A 27,341-nucleotide genomic window follows, 5' to 3' on the forward strand; every position below is an offset into this window, starting at 1 on the left:
ACTAGAAATTCAGGGAGGTAAGTTCTTTGAAACCTTCTTTTCACTATTTTTTGTCCTGTTATAATTTTTACATCTGACAGCAGCAGAGAAGTTGATTTATTTTGTGGGGTTAGTTTCTTAGAAAAACTCCTAATGGTGCCAGCCTACCAACATAAGGGCATCATTTCTAGACCCTAGAATCTAATTAGTACAATATTCTACCATTTTTTAATATCCTACCATTTCTTTAACCTTTATAGTTGCAAGTTTATTTGGGGGTTTTTGTTTTTATATGGGTCTCACACATTTTTTTTTAATCATGAATCTATTTTAGTAATGGAAAAAAAGAATTTCCAATGTGGTTAAGAACCACATCTTATGAGCTGTTCTTTGCCTCCTTCTTTTAAGAATTACCAAGTGTTTTTAGAAATTGGAACTTGAAATTCAGTTCATTGCTTGGATATATCTAAAGTATTTCTTAAGAAACCCCTGAGAACTGAAATAGGAAATTAGGGGAACAGTTAGAAAATGATGGGAAATAAAATAGCAGAAAAGAAGAGCAAAATGAGCTGAAAATAAGGACTTCACAGTTTTACCAATGAAAATAGATTTTGTTTTTTGTTTTTTGTTTTTTCTGTTATGGTTGCTCTGGTCCCCAGTGGGACGGGCTGTTGTTGAAAGCCCTTAGAGATTTCATCAAAACTACTATTCAATTTCTAGAATTGGGAGTCTAGACTAGAGTTGGGTAGATTAAGAAACTAACAGTTAAGAAAATAACTTCCTCTGGTAACTTGTCATTTTAGAAATCCTTTTTCCCACTTTAGAATATTTAGTGTAGAGCCTTTAGGAACTACCTCACTACTCTTAGATCTCATAATGTTATCTGGTCACGTTTCATATTCTGCCTACCTCTAGTTTACTCTAGTTTCTCTTCTGCTTTCAAGGCTCCAGACCCAGTTCCTGGACCTGCCCTGGAAAAGAAGTATCCAGTAGAGATGAGCTCACTGCAGTTACTTAATTAAAAAATTGTAAGCTGCAAAAATGGCAATGGGCCAACCAAGAACAGCTACAATTTGAATTTTTCTATTTCCAGGTATGCTAAAGTCCATGGCACCAGACAACCTTAGCCTGTGTAACTGCCTTACTGTGAAATCTATAATAAATACAACTTTACTTTCAAAACTTGTAGTCCTCTTGCTTTAAAGTACAATAACATCCCTAACGTCTGGGTAACATGTAACTAGTATTGCCTTTAGTGTAACTTTTGCCTGAATGTTTCTTTCTTAATTTGTTTGCTAGTAATAGCAAACTAATGGAAAAAAGTCTAAGATAAATTTGAAATGCTAGAGTTAAGCCCTGTAAGTTTACAAAAAGTACTCTGATGTTCTTTGAAAAGTGAACATTAACAATAAGCAACTTTCCTACTTTTAAGAGATTTATATATACAAGTAGTATAGGGAATAAATGAATGAAACAAGTTCTTCCTGAGATCCTCAGCTGTTCTGTACTACTGATGCCTTCATATAAATAGTTAATGCATTATTCAGAAGTCAGAACTAACATTTCTAGATAGAACCAAATGTGTATTGTAGTACTTTCACCTGGAGAATTATTTTAGATGTAAGTGTATAAATAATATTTGCTGATTTTTTTTTTTTACTTGAATGCTTAAAAAAAAAAGCCAGATAAGAAAGTCATAGAGTGTCCCAGGATGAAAAAAAATGAGGTTTTCTAACACTTTAGGTTTTAACTGAGGAAAACTACTCATGAATGGTTAAAGAACCAAGGTCAGTTGGCTTTTAAGGACATGTATTGCTTTTACTAATTTGTACACATTTAGAAACAATCCATAAAAGGTGACTTTTATTTATTCATAAATAAAATCATATGTATATAATATTATATATGTAAATAAAATTATATATAACTACACATATCTCTTGATTTTAAAGTTCAGTTCCTCTAGGTTAGAGCTCACCCACAATTGAACAGGGATTTTGTATCCCAATTGTGAATTTAGAGGATGATCCTAATATTCTACCATTGTGCCTTCCTTACGTTTCCTTCTAGAGTGTTACTTAATGCATTGAGTTAGTGTCAGGCAGTCCAGTCAGCATTAAGGTCACTGGTTATCTGTTTAGTATTGATCATCTCAGTACTAAATTAGGATTGAAAAGGGAGCAGCTAGCAGAGTTCTTACAGGATCATCACCATTGTTTGAGAAATAGAAGAAGGGATTGTATATGCATACCAAGTCTTCACCATTAGTAATGGTGGAGTTTTTTGTTTTTGTTTTATAAATTGTGTGTGTAAAACACTGAGCTAAACACAGTAGGAATATAGAAATGAAGAAACCCTTTTCAGTGAGCTTATAGACAAGTATAGTCGGCCCTCCACAGCCATGGGTTCTGTGCCAGCTGGAGATTGAAATCAGGTGGGCCTCAATGATTACAGCTGTAATAAACATGTATACTTTTTTTCTTGTCATTATGTCCTAACAGTACAGTGATTTACATTGTATTAGGTATTATAAGTAGTCCAGAGATGATTTAATGTATATGAGAGGATGTGTATATGTACATTTCCATTTTGAATAAGATTTTATAAGGTTAATCGAGCATCTGCAGATTCTGGTATTCTTGAGGAGTCCTGGAACTTATCCCTTTTGAATTCTGAGGGACAACTGTAATATGAAAGTATCATAGTAGAGACACTAATATACTATGGTGTATTTACTTGAGAGTACCAGAAAGACTCAACCTGGTAAAGAAGGTAATGCGTTTCTATCAAGCCCTGAAGGCTAGAATTTAACTTTAGAATGTGGCAAGAGTGTTTTTCAAGAATTATTATTTCTAAGTTGTATGTTCTAAAAACATTATCTAAACATCTAACATGCTTAGAAGATAGTGGGAATTTGATGGGAGATGGAGCTGTGTCATACATATTTTCAAATGTCAGGTGAAAGAATTTGGACTTTCATTTATTTTGTTAGGCAGTGAAAATTCACAGAAGATTTCCTAGTACTAATGCATATAAGTCACTGAGTATTTTGGAATACTGACTGCAGTAAAGTGAAGGTTGAATTAATAAGGTTAGATGTTAGGTAGTAGTAATACCTAATAAAGGATGTCTATTGTTCTGTTTGTCCTGCATTGCGTGTAGAGTTTCTCCTGTAATTTCTATTTAATCCTCACTACAGGACTCTAGTGAGAAGTAACTAAAGTGATAAACGTTAAACATTTAGCATAGGACCTGGACCATAGTGCTGAACCAGAGGAATTACACTATGAGCTCAGATAAAATAGTGTGTTATCTCTTCCTTTGTGGATAGGGTATAGGGTTTATTGAGGAACTCTTAAACTATAATAAACCTACTTTTTCTTATACTCCCTACTTATTTCTTTTAACCAATTAAATTCTTAATCGTAGATAATAATATTGCTTACTTAGTTTAAGGGCTTGAGTAAGAAGTTTACCATGAGTTCCTTGGGGTAAAAAAAAAAAATGAGACATGCCTTTTTTGTTTTAAATGTGTGTCATAAATTAGGAGACTAAGTTTAGAAATGATTAGTCACGGACCTAAACATGTGAATAGTTAAAAATGTAACTGTACATGTATAAATGTACCACAGTAAATTCTGTATATCAAGCCATTTAAAAATAAATAAGTAAAAGGAAGGCGGTAGAATAGAGGAGGGGCAATAGGAGGAAGGAGGAGGGGAAGGGAAGAGGAAGCACCAGGGACTGAAATTAGAACAAATTAAATTCCATGCACGTAAAGATTATGTCAAAATGAACCCAATATGATATGTAACTATAATGCACTAATAAAAGTGTTAGAAAAATATATATGTATCCAGTTTTTTAAACATCCTGATAATTGATCATTGCTTCAACTGTTAACTGCATATCAGTAACAGTTTGAATTATTTGAAAGTAGCTGTTGTTGGCTAAGTACAGTTACTTTCAAATAACTCATTCTATTCTACCCATATCAAAATACAAGGAGTGTCGTGGGGAAATATATAGAGATTAATTTTATAGAGAGATTTTTTCTTTTTCTTTAATTCTAATCTTTCAGTTGTTGATGCTTAATTTTTCAAGTAATAGATAAGTATATTTTCCTACAGAAATTGAAACATTACAGAATTGGAACTAAACTTATAGGGACTACCTTTATAATCTTTCCTATGTATTCAAACAAATATTTTTCTTTAAATAAACCTTCTTGTCATTTTTTTACAGAGTATCATATTATACATGAATTCTGCATCTTAATCTTTTTCAAATGATGTCTTATAATATTTGCCATATAACTATTTGGATCTTAATTTGCTACAGAAAGAAAAAGACACATGGTGTTTCTTAGTATATCTATGCAAACATTTATTCCTTTGTGATAGACATTGGAGTTTTTCTTTGGTAATGGCACACGATCTTTGTTTACATCTCTTTATACACATGTGTTTTTCTCTAGATGCTTTTGTTTGTATATAGTTGGATAGAAAGGTAGAACTCTCAGTACTTTATTATCAGTTACATGTCCACTTATACTGTGTCTAACTCATAAACTTAATTCACTCTTGGAGTTTTTCTCTCTTTCTCTCTGGGAGTTCCTCCCACCCCTGCCCCCGCCACACACACACACACACACACACACACAAACACACACACACCCCTCTAGCAGCTGGCCGGCAGTCTACTCTGGGAGTATGTTGGCTTAGGGCTGAGACATTAGAAAGAATATGGGCAAAGTTATTTGAGATGAACAGGGAAAAGTAAGGGATTGAACTTATATAGGAATCAGTTGATGAAACTTCTTAAACTTTCTCTGAATCTTCCTATTAAGGTGGAGTTTGAAGTTATATTCAGCCATAATACAATTTTCATGTGTCATTGAGTTAATTGATTCATTAAAAATGATTGTGGTTGGTGAAAGAGGAAAACTGGTTCTTCCAGTCACTTTCATTTGCTTTTTTCCTCCTTTTACCCATAAGTAAGAACTTATTAATATATTTAGCTTCTGTGTTCTTTTAAAGATGATCTGTATGCACATGGTAGATTGTCCAAAACTAATAGTGAGAAGAGTAACTTTGTTTTGAATGGTAACTTTGTTTTCACTTTAAAACCCTAATATATTGGAAAATAATTATGATATATGAATAGGAAAATACACACAAGGTAGTCAGTTGTACACTATGTCATCTCAGATTTATTGCACTTTTCTCAATCCTTAGAAAATGGTAGCACCCACCACAAAACCACAATACATAAATTGCCAAGTGTGGCTGACTTGTACATTCCTTTTAGAAGAACTTATAACTGGTTAGTCTTTTATCCATAAGAAATGTCAACATTCATAGTCTTGAAGTGATGCATTAAATTAAAAAATTGGAAAATTTTTTGTGGGGAAGTTTTCTTTTTAAGAGGTGGTAGTATGGATCATCTTGTTACTTTAGTTATTAATGTTAATAGTTCTCTTAAAATAAATTATCCCATTTTAGAATTATAAAGTTGAGATATCTGACTTTTGGTAACATAATCCTTGGGTCTCTTCAGTCTTAAATAACAGTAAAACTGAACCTAATAGCTAACTTAAAGAAGTTAGTATTTGGACGACTGATGTTTCTGTTATTTTATTTTTGCAAATAACAGCTTGCCTATGTAACATGGTTCAGTGTTAGAACTTTTGGTGATCAACTTTATGCTAAAAATTAGTTATAATTTTCTTACTTTTATCTTCAGTGGTGATAGTGTTTGAATTTTATATTTTTAACTTTACAGCTAAAATTAAGTGTTTTTGCCTTTATAGAATTGTAACATCATATTCCAAGAAATATTCCAATAATTTGCTATAAAAAGTGTTGACTTTTTAGGTTAAATTAATGACATTTATAAATTCTTGTAAGATTTATCAAATGTGTAGTGTACCAAATGTTATCTAACTGGCATAGGCGGTAATACACTGCATATGAATCCTTTTTATGATGAAGATATTATTTCAGAATAACTCATTACAGTCTTGATAATGTTAGTCAATCCACAGAAGACACAAATTGTAATTAGTGTGAAGAAATTTTAGCATCATATTGATAACCAGTAAGTGGTTTTCCCACTGGACATTTTGGGAATGGTAGTGTTAACAGTTGTTGAGATCAAAGGAGTTTTGACATATAGCCAGTTCTTTTAAAAATTTAACATATGTCTTCCTGAACATCACTATGACATGCAGAAGCATACCACCAAAAATGATATGTACCTGTTGAAAAAAGGAGATTAGGGATATAGCACTCAAAATCTTCATCTGCAAACATTAAAAATAAAAACAAGAACCTTAATGAAACTGATAATACAGTTTTACTCATGTTAAATGATTAGGAATTACATAAATACTACAATAAACATTGTGCTTCTCCTTGAACGAGACTTGAAGTTTACTTATGAGAAGTGAGCTCACTGGGTTGTAGCTCATGAGTTTTGTGAAGTAGTCCAAAAAGGATTTTCTGAAACCAGAAGGGAAGTTGTAACACAAGATATAACTGGGTATGTGTAATCCATAACATGCTGATGAAGTAGCTGGTAGGTAGATGTTAGAGGCGTGTTCCTTTTTTGTATGGATTTGTATGCAGCTTGTTCCAGTTAGATATGGTTTTCTGTGTTTACCTAGTGATTCTCCCAAGTGAAATTGTAGCAAAATTCACCTAATGCTCAAATTATTCTCCACTTTATCAACTGTATTAGAACAAATTTATCATTTCAAAACAGTGTAGAACTAACTAACAGCTGAAGGTGAAGAAAACTTTTACATTTGGGAAGATAGATACTCCTTGTTATACTAGTCTCTAAAAGCTAGATGTATTCTGATGTTTATTTAGAGATTCATTGCAGAAAATGTATACCGAACATCCATTTTTCATATACAGGTACTTAGGATACAGAAGTAGGCAAGGGATCTCACAGCTTTGGAACTGACATTACTCATGTGAAGAATTTTGTTTATAATCATGGGTTGGTTGTAAGAAATGAAATTGTGTTGATGGGTAGAAGAAGTCTAGCAAAGAGTCTAGTGGCCAACAGGTTTTTTCCTAACCTCTTAAATTATAAACTTTTATAAGATAACTTGCTAGAATCCTGTGTAACTCAGGATTTCATGGTTTACAGAAAATATTATCATTTCTAGTAGTTACTATGGAAACCAGAATTTAATTTTAGGATATGTTGAAATGTTACCTTCATATTCATAAAATGAGGGAGAAACTAATACAGTTGAGGGAGTGAATTTGGCATATTTCTTCTTCATTATATTATTTTGTTTTCAATATGAACTATTTTTCTTTGTTGGAATAATTAAAATTTGTACCACTAGAATTATGCCATGTAAGAAAGGAACAAAAATAAAATGATGTACATACAGTTTTGCATAATAACATTAAAACTGTAGTACTAGTGTATTCAAGGTCTTCTTTAGTAAAAACCATCATACACATGAAGGCTTCATTGCTTATCTTCTTCCATAACAACTCCCCACCCCAACACCTTCTTCATAATCCCCTTCTTTCCTCTTGTCCCTCCTGTCTTATTCTACCCAGACACGTGGCTTATTATCTCCAGAATATGTCCACTATTTGGTTGCCTTGCTTAGTACTTCAACTGTATCATTTAAGTATCTGTATCTCTCAGTCCCGAGGGACATCCTATTAAATACCTGTGGTACAATTTATGATCCTTCCTAGCACTCATGTGCAACCTAGTATCTTGAGCTTTTTCACATAGGTTTCTCAGAGTTCCTCGGTTACACTTGTTACCCGTCCCATGTACGTTGGAAAGGAAGGCTTCAAGAGTTCTGTCAGCTTCAGCATTCAAGCAGCCAGGGTAGCATTTCTACTTTGTGAAAATACATAATATTTAAAATAAATAGTTACTGCCACAGTTTATATTTTTTGCTATATGCCAGGCAGGTGTAATACTGTTCACTTTCACTGCATACACACTAATCCTTGAAACTCTTTGCTTTTTCATTTTACTTAGGATGAAATAATGGGATCACTATTGTATTGACCTGTATTTACTGTGTGCTTTTTGATATTGCTGGTTTTTTTTATCTTACATGGGTTACCAATTTAATTCTCATAACAGTCCATAAGATAGCCACTATCTGGCTTAGTGTATGAGGGAAAGGGAAGAATGATCAGGGGCAATCAGTTTCAGTCTTTTTTCCTTTATTTTTTAAGCTTAAAAGTGGTAATTTATTATTATTTAGCTCTATATTTACTTCTTTACACTTTTTTCTTGTAACATTCTTTTTATTTTATATTTTAATTTATCTTTTTAGTTATATATAACATTGGAGTACATTTTGACATAATCACAAAAGCATGGACTATAATTTGCTCTAATTCTGTCCCCAGAACTCCCCCTCCCTACTTCTTTTCCTTTACTCTACTGATCTTTGTGTAATTTACTATGGTTTTATTTTTTAATTGGTGCCTTGTAGATGTACTTGATGGAGAGATTCACTGTGGTGTACTCGTGTGTACATACAAATGTACATACAAAAGTTCTTCCCGTATTCTGTCCTTTCTTCCTCTCCCTTGATCCCCTTTGTCTGCTGATCTTTCCTCTATTTTGATGGAATTACCTCCCTCTTTTTTCCCATTCTTTCTACCCACCCCCCATTTTAGATTATCAGCTTCAATCTTTGACAAAGTTTTCTTTATTTCTGTGGACATTGTTGTGGATATTTGTTTTTAATCTCTTATCAAGGTAGTCTGTTTACTATACAGTAGTACATCTCCTCTGAATTTATAACTTCAGTTGTAGAATAGAAATGCTTTTCTTCTCTCCCCTCTCTCCATTTTCTCCCCATCCTCCCTCCACCTCATGAGAATTTGAGAGTTCTACTGTTTATTGGCTTGATGGAAATCCGGCTTTTGACTGGGCTATATTTGATTAATATTCTACAGGGTGTTTTGTTGTTGTTGTTTAATATTTTGGTTTTTTGTTTTTCACTAAGAATCAAAATGCTAGTTTGGGAAAGGACCTTGGAGGTATATATGGTCCATTTCCTCATTATAGACTGAGAAATTACTTGGTGATATTTGTAGGCAAAAAAGTAATATAAACACTGAATACTGATTAAACAAAAATTGTGAAATAAGTAACTGGGCAGAAGGATACAGAGGTAGAGAAGTATAATGTACCCAAGGGGTAAGGGCAGAATTAAAGCTAATCTTTATTTTCCATAGTAAGAAATTCATAGATAATGTGTAAAATTGAAAATTCGGGAAGTAATCCTATGATCATTTTATGTAGGAACTTGGAGAAATAACTCAGTGGTTACCTTTGCACAATAGGTATGGAGAGATGTGAGGCAGGGAAACCACAGGTTTTCTTGATAAGTATACCTTGTAGCATTATATGACTTTTAAAATTATTTATGTGTTTCTGGTTTAAATTTTTATTTAAAGTTTTCATTACAGTATAATATCATGTTAAAATATTTTTGAACAATGAATTATTCAGATATCTTTAAATTGGTATTTATACATGTTAAGGTTTGTTGAATATGGAAGGAATGTTGGACTTTATGAAAAAAATTAATAGTGACTATTATGTTTTAAACCATAATACTACCAAGAATATATTTCTTCATGTGTTCTTAAATTATAGGATATGGTAAAATTGTTTCTTCTGCACTCGGATTTTAATTAATGCCAGCACCAAAAATGCCTCTCAGATTTCTGTCTTTAGCTTAGACTTTCTTCTGAGCTCCAGACCCTCATTTCCCAACACCTTAAGACATCTTTCTTTGGATGTTTTAAGGTAGCCTGAGACTCCACATGTTGAAAACCAAACCTGTAATTCTCTTTGTATTCTTGGACTTTTCTGTTGTTCTGTAGTTCATAGAGAAGTCAACCTTGATGCTGCTCCTTCATCCTGATATCCAATTCATTACCAAGCTTAAAAAAACTTGGATTGAACCCAAGGACTTACATATACTAGGCAAACACCACCAGTGAGCCCCCAGCCCTATAAATATTTACTTCCTGAATATCCTTTAAATTTTTATACTTCTTTTTACCCAGCCTCCATTGCATCTCTACAATATAAACTATTACCTTTTCCAGGGTAGACTATAGCAGAGTTTTGTAGCTGGTTTTCTTATATTCATTTGCCTTTTCCTCAGTACTATAGCCATGTTACTCACCCGAATATTTCAGTAACTTCCCATTGTTCTTAAAATAAAACCTCCCAAGATTTTTGTTTATTTTTACTGTACTAGATTGAACTCAGGGCTTTGTGCCTGCTAAGCAAGCACTCTACTTACTCCTCGGCTACATACCCACTCCCTTTTTTATTTTATTTTGAGACAATGTCAGAGACTGGCCTCAGACTTGGGATCCTCCTGCCTTAACATTCCAAGTAGCTGGGACTGCAGTTACGTACCACTGCTCCCAGCTAAAACCCCCAATTTTAATTCCCTCTATAAGGCAGTTCATGATTTGATCCTCACTTGCTTTTATTATTCTCTGTTCTTTATAATTTTTCCTGATGTACCATGTTACCCTCTAATCTCTGATTTTGAATGATGTGAAAGAGATGAAAACCATGGCTGGGATAACAAAAAGAAAGATGGCAGGCAGCAGATCCGGTAGCAGAAGGAGGTGGATAGCAAGTTAAGATAGTTACCTTAATTATAAATTTGTATTTATATCAAACTTGAATCTAGGAATTTCTGTGGTCTGAAGGGCAGGAACATAGACTCTAATACTTGAATCCGCAGCACAACAGGTGCTTAAACTGGATATTCTTTAAATCTGTGAGTGATAAATAAATAGATGATGATAGTCCCAATTGTAAATAATAATGTCATGATTATCCAAATTTTGATTAAAATCTCCATCCTTCAGATTGCTTTGCCTTAAAAGTCACTGACTCTTCTATCATTTCTAATCTGTGGTATATCCATCCAGTGAATTTTTCATTTCAGATATCTTATTTCCATTTGGTGGTGGTTCTGCTCTCTTCTCCTTTCTTCTCCTCCCTCTTCCTCTTTTTCCTCCTTCTATTTACTGAGAAGTCCAAACATATTTGCTCTTACATCCATGAGCATAGTTAAAACAATTGTTTTAAAATCCTTAAGTCAGTTCAGGCAGCTGAACCACCTTGGACTTATTCTCCAACGATTGCCTTTTATCTTGGGCATGGATCATTTTATTCCTCTTTCTTCTGTGCAACAGTTTTAGATTATAATTAGAATATGATTGACATGAGATTCCAGATTCTGTTGTGTTCCTCCAATGGATATTGATGTTTGGTTTGTTTTAGTAGGCATTTAAGTAGACTAAACTCACACTACAAACTGGAATCTCAGATAAGTTTTTTTAAGCTTAACCTGGTTGCTTGGAATCTGTCTCACATATGTATAGAGATCACGTATATGTACAGAGTGTATACACAGGGTTTGAGGCTTCATCTCTCTGATTTTCCTTTCCATGATGTAATCGCTAGGCTCTTAGTGAGTCTTTGTGGTCATGCCAAAGTCTGCCCTTTGGTTCTTTGGGCAAATAAAGACTATAGGTCTTCGGTCTGGTTTTAGCTACTCAAACCAATTAGATTCTTACTTTCTGGCTAAAAGCAGTTTTAAAATGGAAGGTCATCCTGTTGTTTACTTCTTCCACATTCTTGCTTTTCTTTTTCTATTTATATTTCTGCCTTAAAGTAGTTTTTTTGATACTTTGTCTAATGTTTATAGATATTATTTCTCTAAGAGTTGGTTCAGTAGAATCTATTGAGTCACAGCAGGAAGTGTACATAAAGTACAGTTGTACAGTTTGAATAATTTGAATAATTTTCTTGTTTTGTGTACTCTGTAATATTAGAAAGGCAAGAACGTATGATAAGAGCTTTTTAAAAATGTTTTAATAATGCAATAAGTTACAATTTGTTTTCACAGTTCCTCTTTCAAGTAAAAGTATTCCTCATTTAGACTGAGGATTTATTTGCCTCTCCCTAAAATTGTGTAAAATAATTATTTTCTCCAAATTTCATTTGAAATATGTATTAGAAACTATGATATTAAAGAACCTATAGTAAAACCTTTATTTTATCCAATGAATATTGTTATCTTTTGTATAACAGGAATGAACTAGATCCTGGAAATACAGCAGTAAACTTTAAAGGCCTTGATTCTGTGGAGAAATTTTGGGGGATAGATAGATAATGGATCAAATATATGCCAGATAGTAATAAGTAAAGAAAAAGTATGAGAATGTGGTAGGAAGAGGTGTGGCAATATTTTAGATAGATTGATCAGGGGAAAGCAGTCTCTGAGGAAGTGACTTTTTAAAAAAAATCTTTTTTTATTTTTTAGTTATAGATGGACACAGTATCTTTATTTTGTTTATTTTTATGTGGTACTAAGAATCAAAGCTTTTATTTTTTAGTTATAGATGGACACAGTATCTTTATTTTGTTTATTTTTATGTGGTACTAAGAATCAAAGCAGTGCCTCACATGTGCGAGGCAAGCACTCTGCTACTGAGCCACAGCACCAGCCTAGAAGTGACATTTTATCAGAGATCTTAATGAATTTAAGAGAGGGAACCCTGCAAGGGAAGAATGTTTCAGGCAGAAGAGCCAAAAGCCCAAAGGGAGGAATCTGATTGGCTTCTTTGAGAATTCACCAGAAGACCATTAGGAACTGAAGGGATAAGAAAAGTGGTAGATGAAGTTAGAGAGTTGGTAATTGGTAAGAGGCCTTATAACATCAAAGTTAACAGTGTGTAATTGCTCTGGTTTACTTTTCACAGAGATTACTCTGCTTACTAGGGGAAGACTGGGAGCATAGAAAGGAGAGTTAGGGGAAAAAATGAAGGTAGAGAAGAGACCATTTAGAAGACTTGAAGGGGTGTAATCTAGGTGAATTATGATGGCTTGGGCAAGGGCAATAACTGGTAAGAAAAGTAGTCAGATTCAAAATACCTTGTGAAGTAAAGTCAACAAGACTTAATGTTAGATATGGGATAAGAGAAAAGACCAAGTAGGTGAATGATGGAGTGGAAAAGATTGGGAAAGGGTGGTTTGGAAGGGGGGTAGATTAAAAGCTGAATTTTTGGACATATATCTGAACTCCATTAGCCCACCAGTATGCAGATGGCCAGAAAAGGGAGGATCTGGGGAAAAAAAAAAAAAAAAACAAAACTGAAAAGAAGCCACCTGTAGGTAGAAGGAAGCCAAAACAGTACATATCTCAGAAGCCAAATGAAGAAATTGTTCAGAGAATGAGGAAATAGTTGACTGGGTCATAAACTGGAGTGATCTTTTAAAGTGAGAAGTGAGAACTCATTTCGTGACCTGAAAGCCTGATGGGTAGGCCTAAAAAAAGAGATTAAAAGGAAGAAATGAAGACTAAATTTTAAGTATAAATAGCTCTTCCAAGGAGCTTTAGCCCAAAATGAGACAAATAGGCTGGTAGTCGGAGAGATGTCAAAGGAGACTTTCTTAAGATGAACAGCTCTGTAGCATGTTAATTACCCCTTATGTTAAATATCGCTTACCAGTTTCCAGTATTACTCTTTTCCCCTGCAGCCCATTTGTAGAAACACTACTTTGAGTGCCAAAATTGTGTGTGCTTGTGTGTTTTTTATGTAGAAATGCGTTTGGGAAATCTGTAATGCAAATAACTAGGATTGGCAATAATTTTACCTATGAGATGTAACGGAACTGAAGTCACATCAGTTAAAAAAAATTAAGTAAAATTTAATCAAATAATAATCAACTTAAAAGACTTACTATGCATAATAGCTAAATGAGTTTTTATTCTGTTGAGGGCTCAGGAATTCTTTTACTATATTAGACTGATGACTATAAAGTGCTAGGTACACAATAATGAACAAAAGAGACCTTGTTCTTACATTCCTAAAATTGAAAGTTGTTAATGAAGGTAAAAGAGAAATACTACAAATAAAAAATTAGTTTTAAAGAGATTGTGTCTTGTTAAATTTATCCTAAAATGAAGTCTTATTTTAAGTAATAATCAAATAGTATGGTTTTAAGTATTTTAATATTTTATTTAGGTTTAATATACCTGTATCCTGTTTATGTCCCAAAGAGGTTTTCAAAATTAATCATGATTTACATTAGGAATGAAAATAAGGGGGTAGTTCTTAACTTTGGACATACATTAGAATCACCCAGGGAACTTATAAAAATCCATATGCTCAGGTTGCTCCCTGACCAGTTAAATAAAAAACTCTATGGTTGAGGCCCACGTATTAGAATTTTTTTAAAAAATACTGATTTAATAGACACAGAGGGAATAAAATATTGCTGAGCTCCTGAGAATGAGTTGATTATGCCTTTAAGGATATCTGAAAAATAAAGCCAAAATATCAAGTATTATTGGAGATACATTATTAAGCCTTGAACAAAGTGTGTGAAAGTTTTTTACAGAACCAAATTTTTTCAGGTTCTTTTAAGAATTTTAAGTGGAACAAATGATATTTTATACCTCAGGCTATTGTCTGTAATCATTAAGAAAAACATCAGTAAAGTTTTTCATGCTCTTCTTTTAAAAAATGAGGGAAGACAATCCTGACAATAATTTCTTATAGAATGTCTTTTGCCACAGCCATTATAAAAGTTTGCCATCAGGAATTATACTGAAAAGAGAGTGTATGTTAAGTTTTTTAGGCCAAAATAATATTTTTATCATTTATATTGGTAGGTGCTAAGGCACATACCCATTTGTACTGAAATTTTAAATCCACATAATATTCATTCTATACTCAGTTCTCATTAAAATTTTTTTTCTTTCTTTCACAGAAAATGCTTGGACAGAAGAGATGATTACTAATTCCATTAAGGCCTAGAATTGCCTATTGTACAGATAGTCCTGATCAGGCAATATACGAATGGCCCAAGGAAGCCACCAAATTGATTTTCAGGTTTTGCATGACCTGCGACAAAAATTCCCTGAAGTACCTGAAGTTGTTGTGTCCAGGTGCATGTTACAGGTCAGTGTTCAATGATTTCTGAATTTATTAATACAAATCTGGTGTTTTATAAACATTAGAAGAAAACTCTTCTAAGTTATTGTGCTGTGATGAAAAGAAATGAACTTTGGTGTGTGACAGTCATGTGGCCTTTGCCAACATGAGGTTCTCTGTCCCCTACCTGAAATATGGATACTGCCTGTCTCATAGATTAGTTGCAGGAATGAAATGAATTCTGAATGTAAAACACTAATTATGTTTCTATTTTTAGTAGCTATGAGAGTCAGAAACCTTGGATTCTAATACTAACTGGACACTCTATGCATATTGGGCAAGGCTCTCTTTGTACTTCTGTTTTCTTATTGTAAAATGACTGAGTTTGACTTAACAAGTTCTCAATTCTAAAGAAAAAAAAATTGTTTTTATACTTTTAATATGTAAGTTTTCCAATTAATGTGATAAATTGTTACAGTATTCTTAGTATACATAATTTTAGAAATCCGTAATTTTGAGGGTTTAGTGATACTATGCCTTCCCATTTGAATAAACTGGAAATCTTTTTATCAAAAAGTATTGGGGCTCATTCAGACATATTACTCTTGACAAATGATTTTAAAGATTGAAATTTTTATTCAATCTGTACCTGATATCAGATGACTACATAAATTTTGTTCATACCCTTATCATCATTTATCTGTACTTTTTAGTTAGTCTACCTGCCCTTAGCCTAGCCCACTTTTTGGTGTCTCCAGTCCATTCTCTTATATCTGCCTAATTGTTTTTCTAAATGCAGATTCTGTCATGTATTACCTGCTTAAAACCTTTTGATTGCTCTCCACGCCCTTCAAAATGAATTGCCTTTGTCTTTCTAGGGCATGCTGCATTTGGAATCCTGGCTTTTTCTACCGCAGCATAATGATGTCTTATCACTTCTTCCTGCCTATACCCCATGGCTGTGATTATTCTGAGCTCATGGAATTTTTCAAATTTATCTGACTTTTTCTAGAGTATAATGGTTAAAAGCATATGTTTTGGCAGTAAACAGACCTGAATTCAAGTTTGGCAGTTATTAGCAGTAATTTAATTAACCTCTCTGGCCCTCATTTTGTGACCTTCATTTCCTCAGCTGTACATGAGAATAAAAAACTTCACATAGAATTAAATATGATAGGCTGGGTGTAGTGGCGCATGCCTGTGATCCCAGCAGCTCAGGAGGCTGAGGCAGGAGAATCGAGAATTTAGAACCACCCTCAGCAACTTATTGAGGCCCTAAGCAACTCAGTGAGACCCTGTCTTTACATAAAATATAAGGGCTGAGGATGTAGCTCAGTGGTTAAGCACCCCTGAGTTCAATCCCCAATACCCAAAAAAAAAAAAGAATTAAATATGATAATTGCTGGACGTGATTCATAATGAGTGCTCATGTTAGCATGCTAATACTACAAGGAGTAATAATAGTAGAAGACTTGATAAATATTTCGTGAATGAATCAGTTTACATTTGTCAATATAGAACATGAAAGTTAAAAAAGAGGGGAAAAGAAGTAATAAGAATGTAGTCAAAAGTTAACAAAGGTATGAGGAAGGAACAGAGATAGTGGGGAAAGATTGTCTACCCCCCAGAACCCAAATATCTCTCTCTAACTTTTCAAATAAAACAATTTTTTAGTAAAATAAATTTACACTGAGTATGTCCAATGAGTCAATAAAAATTAATAGAAAAATGCTGTAGATTCTTCAAAATTTCTTTTTTTTTTTTATTGGTTGTTCAAAACATTTCATAGCTCTTGACATATCATATTTCATACTTTAGATTCAAGTGGGTTATGAACTCCCATTTTTACCCCGTGTACAGATTGCAGAATCACATCGGTTACACATCCACTTTTTTACATAATGCCATATTAGTAACTGTTGTATTCTGCTACCTTTCCTATCCTCTACTATCCCCCCCTCCCATCTTCTCTCTCTATCCCGTCTGCTGTAATTTAATTCTCTCCCTTGTTTTTTTTTTTTTTAAAGAGAGAGAGAGAGAGAGAATTTTTTAATATTTATTTTTTAGTTCTCAGCAGACACAACATCTTTGTATGTGGTGCTGAGGATCGAACCCGGGCCGCACGCATGCCAAGCGAGCGCGCTACCGCTTGAGCCACATCCCCAGCCCCTCTCCCTTGTTTTTTTTTTCTCCCCTTTCCCCTCACAACCTCTTATATGTAATTTTGTATAACAATGAAGGTCTCCTTCCATTTCCATGCAATTTCCCTTTTCTCTCCCTTTCCCTCCCACCTCATGTCTCTGTTCACTGTTAATCTTTTCCTCCTGCTCTTCCTCCCTGCTCTGTTCTTAGTTGCTCTCATTATATCAAAGAAGACATTTGGCATTTGTTCTTTAGGGATTGGCTAGCTTCACTTAGCATAATCTGCTCTAATGCCATCCATTTCCCTGCAAATTCCATGATTTTATCATTTTTTAGTGCTGCGTAATACTCCATTGTGTATAAATGCCACATTTTTTTTTATCCATTCATCTATTGAAGGGCATCTGGGTTGGTTCCACAGTCTAGCTATTGTGAATTGTGCTGCTATGAACATCGATGTGGTAGTATCCCTGTAGTACGCTCTTTTAAGGTCTTCAGGGAATAGTCCGAGAAGGGCAATAGCTGGGTCAAATGGTAGTTCCATTCCCAGCTTTCCCAGGAATCTCCATACTGCTTTCTTCAAAATTTCTTAGACTCGATATTGAAAGAACTATCTAGAACACTTCTATACTCAGTAGAGAGTTTAAAATAACATCAACTGGGAGTAAACAGATTTTTTTGTAGAATTGCTTAAAATATTTTCAAAAATACAAAGACAAGCTCTATGTATGATATGTCAAGATCATTGTACTGTCAATGTGTAACTAATTAAAACAAATAAACAAACAGAAAAAAAAAAGACAAGCTCTAATGTACTCCTGAGTATGATCTTCAGGACATACTAAGAAAACAAATGTCCTTCTGTATAGACAAGAACAGGGCATAAATATAAACGAAATACATATTTGCCCTGATTGCAGAAATACTGAATTAAAAACAAAATTAATAAAAGATGGTTAACAATAGAGGATAAGAAGGGCATACCAGATGGGGATAGAGTTAGTACTAAGACTTCTCAACATATCTTTTTTTAAATTATTTTGATCTATGTAAATGGAACCTATTTTTAAAAAACAATTAAGCATGGTTTTCAACTTTACCAGCGGTTAGGAAATATTATTTGGATTTCCTCTGGGCACCCAGAAGTTTCTCAAAAGCTCACTGGTCTATTTGGTGTGCTCCCCAACTACTAATGAGGACTAAAATGAAACCTATTTTGCTTGTAACTTATTTGTGAGACAGAACACACTTTTTAAAAGTGAGTTGATGGGGCTGGGGTTGTGGCATGCATGAGGCACTGGATTTGATCCCCAGCACCACATAAATAAGTAAAATAAAAATATTGTGTCCATCTACAACTAAAAAAAATATTTTTAAAAAAACAAGTTAATTCATCCAGGTAATTTGCTTTTTAGCTAATACAACAAAAAATGTGACAAAAGTGGGATGGAAAGGGTCTCTCTGGGTACAGCTAGGATGCAGGTCTTCCATATTTGGGAAAATAGTGTTCCAAAGTAGAGGCAAATTAAGTTACCTCTAAATGTAATATAAGTGTCTCTTGTTTGGTGATAGCCAATCTTTTGGGAGCTGCTGTTTCTTTCTGCTGGGTGGACTTCTATCCTTTCTCTTGAAAAGTCCTCTCTATAGTGTCCTGGTTCGGAACTTCTTAAGGAAAGGATCATGCCATTATGCCTCTCCTTGTTAAATAAATGACATCTTGCTCAAGAAGAGAACAGAAGTATCTATTCTTTGTTCTCGACTTTATTTGTTGCTCAGATTCCTCTTTCTGAAACTACTCACATTATTTTTTTGTATTGTAGATTCTCTGATGTAGCTATATTATCAGTAGGTATAACCTGTATTTTTGCAGTTTGCCTTTCGTTTGATAATTAAAACAACTTAAAATACGTATGAAAGTATTATATAATTAACCCTTTGATTCATTTTTTAAACATTTATTCTTAAGTTTTAGATGGACACAATATCTTTATTTTACATTTATGTGGTGCTGAGGATCGAACCCAGTGCCTCATGCATGCTAGGCAAGCACTCTACTACTGAGCCACAACCACAGCCCCCTTTGATTCCTTTTTAACTGAATTTTTCACAATTTTTAAATTCTGCTGATATGGAGAGTTAAGCCTTTCAGTGTAAAATTGCTGGATCTTTCTCCAAAACAATTCATTAAAAATTATTCATTCAGTGTACGTAAGACTTGCCATTTGACATTTCATTAAGTTGAAGACTTCTCCAGTGACCTCCACCCATAGTCCTATTCCATATTCTTAACCCCCACCATTTCTGTATCGTATTTATTTGTTTATACATAAATATCCTCCACTAGATTGAGATCAGCAGTCTTAGTCCTTTCAATTTGCCTAATGAATGTTCCATAAATGTTAGTTAAAGAAGTGAATGAATCAATGTTGGAGAAGATTGATCATAGGGTATACTTTGATATTATCTATAATTTTTGTCTGTTCAGGAGTTTGGGGGAAAATGAAAAGGGAACTAGAAGTAATGATTCAGAATTTTTTGGTAATCTTGAAGAGAATGCAGATTTGTGGCTGTGTACAAAAGAGCAATGATGATTACTCTTTTTCTCTCTTTTTTTTTTTTAAGTACAGGGGATTGAACCTAGGGGCACTTTACCTGGGTACTGAGGTAAATCTCTAGCCCTTTTTATTTTGAGATAGAGTCTTGCTGAGAGTCTCATTAAATTGCCAAGGCTGGCCTCAAACTTATGATCCTCCTGTCTCAGCCTCCTGAGTCACTTCTATTACAGGGGTGTACCACCACTCTTGGCTTGATTCTCAAACATTTAAAAACTCACATTCCTTCCACCCCATTTTGATACATTTAAGAGAGTTCTTTGCAGTTTCCCACCAGAAATAATCAAGACTTCTTTGAGAAGTGGATAAGACCAGGTCTGTAGTAGGACATGATCTTGTTCTATCAGAAAGCAAGGAAGCTGCAAAAACTACTGGGTTCATGTTGTTTGTACAGAGAAGCCAAGGTGATGCTGTTCTGCTAGCCTAAAGATGCATGTAATGGCCACAATCAAAACAAAATAATGAAGATGTAGGAGTTTTTAATAAAACTAAAAACAAATATTAATCACCTTTGGAGATTTCTGGGTACCAACTTTAAAAATTATTCTGAAAAATATAGAGAAACAATCTTTATATCTTGCCTTTTCTGTACAAAAAGAAGAATAATCAAACAGTTTAAAAAGATAGGTCTTCAAGAGAGAATTGCTGCTAATAAAAAGCATGCATTTTATAATTGGGATTTTACCAATACCACCATTTTACAACTCCTAATGAAATAATATTTCTAAATAGTGGTTATCCATAACTGCTAATAGTCATTAGCTGGATCAAGCTGACTGCATAAGAATCTATGAAGAAATTGATTTCTCTAAGGAATAAGTAATATAAAGTCACATGAATTATAGTAGAGCTGGGATTAGAATATTGCTTTTTAATATGAGCATAGGAAAATTATTAATTAAAAGGATTTTTGAAAGCTCAAATGAACTGAAGCAGAAGGCTTTGCAAATATGAGTAGGAAGCATTCACAAAGGGAGTGAAATTGGATTTGGTAGGAATATACATTTTATTTTATTGCCATATTCATTCTAATATATCAATTTAAGACTTAAAAGAATTTTTGTAGCATGAGAGATTTAAATTGTTGGTTCTAGGTGGGAGGAAAAAAGGTTGACCAGTGCCCACTTTCATATTACCTGTTCAAACTGTGTGGACTGAGTATTTCTCAACAAGATTTCAAAATGCCTTGGTAATCCAGTTCTTTCTTATGTGATTTTTATCTCATATCGAACTGCTTATAGGTGTTTTAACTTTGTTCCTCATTTTCTTTAGATTCTAAAACTATCCACTTTTTCTTAGGCTCCTAATATAGTCCTCGTTCAATTTTTTTCTCTTATGTCCAAGTTGCATTGACTAGTCTTATGTGATTCATTTCATTATCAGACACTCATTATCCTGTCTTCATTTCCTTTCATCTGAAATATAACAGAATGAACCCTTTGTGTCTTTATTTCTCTTTTCATTCTAATTCAGTAGCTCTCCCCATTTTTTTTTAATAAAAGTCAAACTCTAATGTGACTCTTTTTTCAAAAATCCTTCATTGTTGAATCCTAGTCTGCTTTTCCAACTATTTGTTTAACAAAATTTCCAATATGAACCTTTAACTCCAGCCAGATCTGTTCCAATCACCTTGTTTGGGAATACATTTTTAATTACTATTACATTTATGTCCTCCATTACATATGCCATTCCCTTCACCAATAATTCATTTCTTTCCTTATCCAGTTCTGCATATCCTGTGAAAACCATCAGGCCATACCTCCTTTATTATCCCTGTCTTTTCTTAAAAGTAGTCTACAGTTTTAACTTGTGTTAAACTTCAATATTAATATGCACATACTCATTCATATTAACAATGTTACTTTTTCAAAAATCTATGATTGATTCCCTGTTTGAGTTGTTCATATATGTCATTGAGTCTTTTTGCAGACTCAAACAATGCTGTGCATATAGTAGGTGTTCAGTAAATACTTGTGGATGATTTATGAGTGTTAGTCATTTTCTTTTGGAGGAGTCTTTAAAAACAGCCTATTTGTTTTTGTTTTGTTTCATTTGTTTCTGTAGAAGAGATTTTCATGGTGCATATATTTCATATGTAAATAGATACTTTACAAAAGTAAGAGAAGGCATGGGAGGAATTGATGACATTGGTATGAATTTTAGAACTTTTAAAATTTAAATTCTAGGGGCTGAGGATGTGGCTCAAGCGGTAGCGCGCTCACCTGGCATGCCTGCTGCGGCCTGGGTTCGATCCTCAGCACCACATACAAATAAAGATGTTGTGTCCGCCGAAAACTAAAAAATAAATATTATAAAATTCTCTCTCTCCCTCTCTCTCTCTCTCTCTCTCTCTCTCTCTCTCTCCCCCTTTCTCCCTCTCTCCCTCTCTCTCTCAAAAAAAAAAAAAATTTAAATTCTAAGGGCTGGGATTGTGACTCAGAGGGAGTGCTTTCACCTCGCATTCGTAAGGCACTGGGTTCAATCCTCAGTACCACATAAAAATAAAATAAAGATATTGTGTCCACCTATAACTAAAAAAATAAATATTTTTAAAAAATTTAAATTCTACAGATAACTTGTTAAAGAGTCATTAGTTTATAAGATTTATAAGCATTTGAATATGCAAACACTAATAAAATATCATTTAACTTTTCAAAAAATATTTATACAGCATTATGGACTTCAACTTGATTATTTTATTTGACATTAAAATAGTATTTTTAACACAGTTTTATTGTGTTAGCTTGAATCCATACCAAGTAGCTTTTGAAATAGCGATTTGATTCACTTTCATCTATTAATAGTTTTCCATTACATTAATGAGAATTTTTAATTTAACCATCTGCATAAAAATAATTCTCAAAAGAGTTCAAATATATGTTAAAATTGTTTTGATCATTAACTTGTTATTCAAAATATTTTTGTGGTAATGACAGTCTTATTACTTCTAATTGTTAACACCAAGGTGTTTTTATTTTGTTTTATAGAATAATAATAACCTGGATGCCTGCTGTGCTGTTCTCTCTCAAGAGAGTACAAGGTATCTTTATGGTGAAGGAGACTTGAATTTTTCGGATGATTCTGGAATTTCTGGTCTACGCAATCACATGACTTCTCTCAATTTGGACTTGCAGTCACAGAATGTTTACCATCATGGAAGAGAAGGAAATAGAATGAATGGAAGCAGGACTCTAGCACACAGCATTAGTGATGGACAACTTCAAGGTGGTCAGTCAAGTAACGAACTATTTCCGCAGGAGCCACAGACAGCACCAGCTCAAGTTCCTCAAGGCTTTAATGTTTTTGGAATGTCCAGTACATCTGGTACTTCAAATTCAGCACCACATCTTGGATTTCACTTAGGCAGCAAAGGAACATCTAACCTTTCTCAACAGACTCCCAGATTTAATCCTATTATGGTAACTTTAGCCCCAAATATCCAGACTGGTCGTAATACTCCTACATCTTTGCACATACATGGTGTACCTCCACCTATACTTAACAGTCCACAGGGAAATTCTATCTATATTAGGCCTTACATTACAACTAGTGGTACAACTCGACAGACACAGCAGCATTCTGGCTGGGTATCTCAGTTTAATCCTATGAACCCTCAACAAGCCTATCAACCTTCACAGCCTGTTCCTTGGACTACTTATCCTGCATCTAATCCTTTGCCACATACCTCAGCCCAACAGCCAAATCAGCAAGGCCACCAGACCTCTCATGTCTATATGCCCATCAGTTCACCTACTACTCCACAACCGCCAACAATTCATTCATCTGGTAGCTCACAGTCTTCTACCCATAGTCAGTACAACATTCAGAATATTTCAACGGGACCTCGAAAAAACCAAATTGAAATCAAACTTGAACCCCCACAAAGAAACAATTCTTCAAAATTGCGTTCTTCTGGACCTCGAACCTCCAGCAGTTCCTCTTCAGTCAACAGCCAGACCTTAAATAGAAATCAGCCCACTGTTTACATAGCTGCCAGTCCCCCAAATACTGATGAGATGATCTCCCGTAGTCAACCTAAGGTCTATATTTCAGCTAATGCCACCACAGGAGATGAACAGGGCATGCGGAATCAGCCCACAGTCTTCATATCCACAAACTCTGGGGCATCTGCTGCCTCCAGGAATATGTCTGGGCAAGTGAGCATGGGTCCTGCATTCATTCATCACCACCCTCCTAAAAGTCGAGCAATAGGCAATAACTCTGCAACTTCTCCTCGAGTGGTGGTCACCCAACCCAATACCAAATATACTTTCAAAATTACAGTTTCTCCCAATAAACCCCCTGCAGTCTCACCAGGGGTGGTGTCCCCTACCTTTGAACTTACAAATCTTCTAAATCATCCTGATCATTATGTAGAAACAGAGAATATTCAGCACCTCACGGACCCTACCTTAGCACATGTGGATAGAATAAGTGAAGCACGGAAATTGAGTATGGGATCTGATGATGCTGCCTACACACAAGGTAATATTAACTAATGGAGGGGTAATTTCTCATGCTAGGTTTATTGTTTATTTGATTCCACAGCAGAAATGGGCATCAGCATTATTTCATCTTTTAAATGGTGCCCCAGCTGATCTTAACATTTGAAAGTAATCCATAGAAATTTCAATTTTATTATCATATAACTTGAAGTTTGATAGTGTAAAGATTATTTATTTCTTTATGTCCAAAACACTTTTCTTTTCAGTTCTTCTTGTACCTGTGCTGATGCTGACTTCCCTTTAAATTTTATGCAAATAAAAACCTATAAATTATAAACACACTTTAATAAGAAATAGTTGGGTTTACCTTCTTTAATCAGATACTTGAAGAAAAAAGAATTTTCTTCATTTTACTGATAGGACATTTTAATTCTTCCATTGAGGTTGAAATTGTTACAGAGTCCTAGAATAATTTAACTAAAGTAAAACTGAATCTTGTTCCTGATACTTATCTCTTTAAGTTTCCCTAAATGTCAGTTAATTATTTTTTAATTGGAATTAGGAATTAGGATTATGGTTTTAAATCTGTTTTGATTATCCTTTTCTGAAAAAGACTAGTTTATATTGAGATAAAACTAAATTATTTCCATATTGATTCAAGTAGACAGTATCTGTCATATATTTTATATGACCTCCTTAAGTTACTTAATTTTCAGTAGGAAATGTAAATTCATTCAGATAAGAAAGGTTGTTTTTTTTTTTTTAATGTTGATGCAAGTGTGTAGATTAAGTGGGAATCTTTTAAGAAAAGACATGTCTTAGTCATCCTTGTATCCTCAGTGAATTGTTCTGTGTGTTAACTTTGGTTGGAAAATACTGTGACGTCACCTCCATGCAGCATGCAGCCCCTACTACTCCTAGCACCACTCATCCTTTTAAAAACTTCTAATACACTGACTTTATTACTGAATTTACCGTTAAAGGAGCCTATGCTGATTACACTAGAAATTGTGTTCAAACTTATATTTTTTTTCTCTTTTTTGTTTCATTACATGAATTTCAGTATATTATTATTTCTTCTGATATTTATTCCTTTTCTCTCCCCAAAGTCTTCTTTCTTCTTCTACCCTTCTGTCATAACAGCAGGCTGCTTATGTTTGGGTAGTCGCTAATGCTTTAATGAAGAGAAAAATTTTTATGAAGGTAATTTGACAAAGGAAATTATCAAGTAGACATTTTCATTTAATCAGATATAAATTATATCAACAAAGCTATTCATATTTAACTCAAATGTGAAAAGAAAGTGTTGCTTAAATATGCCATCTCCAATTTTTCTAAACCCATTCTCTCTTGAATCTACTACAGTCAGGAATTTTCCCACTGTAGAGAAACAGAACTATTGTGGAGGTCATCTGTGATAGTGTTGTTACTATACAGCCAGTGGATATCTGTCAGCTCTCATCTCTCTTGATCTATAGGTCAGCAGCATCTGACACAGTAGGTCTCCCTCTTCTCTATGCTATGAAACGCTTTGTTCATTTAGCTTCTAGAATACTATTCTAGGATTCCCACTTTTTTTATTCTTTGCTGGTTTTCCCGCATCTCTGACCTCTCACCTTTTTGCTCTCCCATTTCTTTGTTCCCAGTAATATCAGAGTCTCACAGCTTAATTCCTAAAGCTCTTCTCTTTTTCTGTACTTAATCCTTAGGTGATCTCATTCGGCCTCTAGACTTTAAATAGCATTATATACCTGTGACTCCCAAATTGGTAACTCAAGCTTAAATTTCTTCACTGAGTTCTAAGCTGGTTTATTTAACTACTTATTTTGCATTCTCACTGGTACATTTAGTAGGCATTTTAAACTTTCTGTGTCTTGAAACAGCTCTGACCTTCCCCACACCTTGCTCTGCCTTTGCTCAGTCCCACCTTAGTTACTGGCAATTTAATTTTTGTAGTGAACAGAACAGAAACCTTGTAAAACATCCTTGATTCCTTTCACATTTCACATCTATTTTGACAGCAAATCCTATCAACACTAACCTTCAAAGTATTCAAGAATTCTCTTACCGTAACTCTGGACCAAGCCAGCATCATCTCAGATACTGTAGTAGTCTACTTGACTCTCACCTTGCCTCGGGGCTTGTGGTCCTCTCTCAACTTAGCAACCAGGGAGGGATATGTTCTTCAAAAAATATGTCACTCCTCTGCAAGTGATGGCTGCCTAGTCCAGAGTAAAACCTGTGAAGCCTTGCATGCTCTGCTGCTCCTGCCCACCAGCTCTTCTTTCCTTTTACTCACCACTTTGCTCTGCTGTGGTTTAGCACTACTGGCCTTACTCTTCCTTAAGCATGGAAGCTATACCCTAGGACTTCTGTGCTTGCTATTTATATAGTCTCAGTTTATCTCTCAGAAATTCACAGCCCCCTCCTGTGCTTCAGGTCTTTACTCAAAATCACCTTTTCAATGAGACATCTCCCTATCTAAACTTAACTCTCACCCAGCATTTCCTACCTCTCCATCCCTGCTTACATTTACTCAAGGGATGGGGAGTAAATAATGTAATATTAAGATATACAGTAATTAATACTTGCTGAAAGCTTACAATGTTTTCACCACTGTCTTGAATATTTATTTATTTCCCACAACTAACTACAAAATAGATATTAGTATTATTCCTGTTTTCAGATTAAAGTACTTAGGAGCAGATAGATTAAATAACTTGCTGTGGGGACCATAACTGCCTAAATTTAAGAATTTAGTAAAATATCATTCCATAAAAAACAAAACCAAGGGTCTGGGGTTGTGGCTCAGCAGTAGAATGCTCACCTAGCATGTGTGAGGCACTGGGTTCTATCCTCAGCACCACATATAAATAAATAAAATAAAGGTCTTGTGTCCACTTCCAACTTTAAAAAAAAAATGTAGAGAAATAAAACAAAATAAATGGGTATGATTAAAAATAACTTGAAACAGTAGAATAATAACCTTGACTGATGTAGAGAGCACTTTTTAAAGCACCGAAAAATTTTTTAAAAATCCCTTATAAGGGCAGGGTCTGGTTTGAGAACAGAAAGCCTACCAAAGTAGATTTCCCCAAAATCCACCACTCATACAGCCTTCAGACAGCTGTAACAATCTCGACCACATAAATTCTTTAAATATAACTACATAT

At 34.2% G+C, this 27,341-nt stretch overlaps 1 protein-coding gene across 3 annotated transcripts in view; it reads left to right on the forward strand.

Annotated features, from left to right (window-relative positions):
• The first annotated feature begins 660 nt into the window (after window positions 1-660).
• Window positions 661-27,341, forward strand: part of Tab2 (TGF-beta activated kinase 1 (MAP3K7) binding protein 2) — a 51,456-nt gene continuing 24,775 nt past the window's right edge. For 2 of the 3 annotated variants that reach the window (XM_048799698.1, XM_048799706.1), the window contains exons 1-3: window positions 661-1,072; window positions 14,806-14,996; window positions 22,711-24,208. In XM_048799698.1, coding sequence (XP_048655655.1) covers window positions 14,895-14,996; window positions 22,711-24,208 — 1,600 coding nt within the window. In that variant the 5' untranslated portion in view covers window positions 661-1,072; window positions 14,806-14,894. The remainder of the gene's footprint in view (window positions 1,073-14,805; window positions 14,997-22,710; window positions 24,209-27,341) is intronic. The other variant, XM_015502104.2, reaches the window with a different exon arrangement.

Source organism: Marmota marmota, unplaced genomic scaffold, assembly GCF_001458135.2.
Source record: "Marmota marmota marmota unplaced genomic scaffold, marMar, whole genome shotgun sequence".
Classification (NCBI taxonomy): Eukaryota; Metazoa; Chordata; class Mammalia; order Rodentia; family Sciuridae; genus Marmota; species Marmota marmota.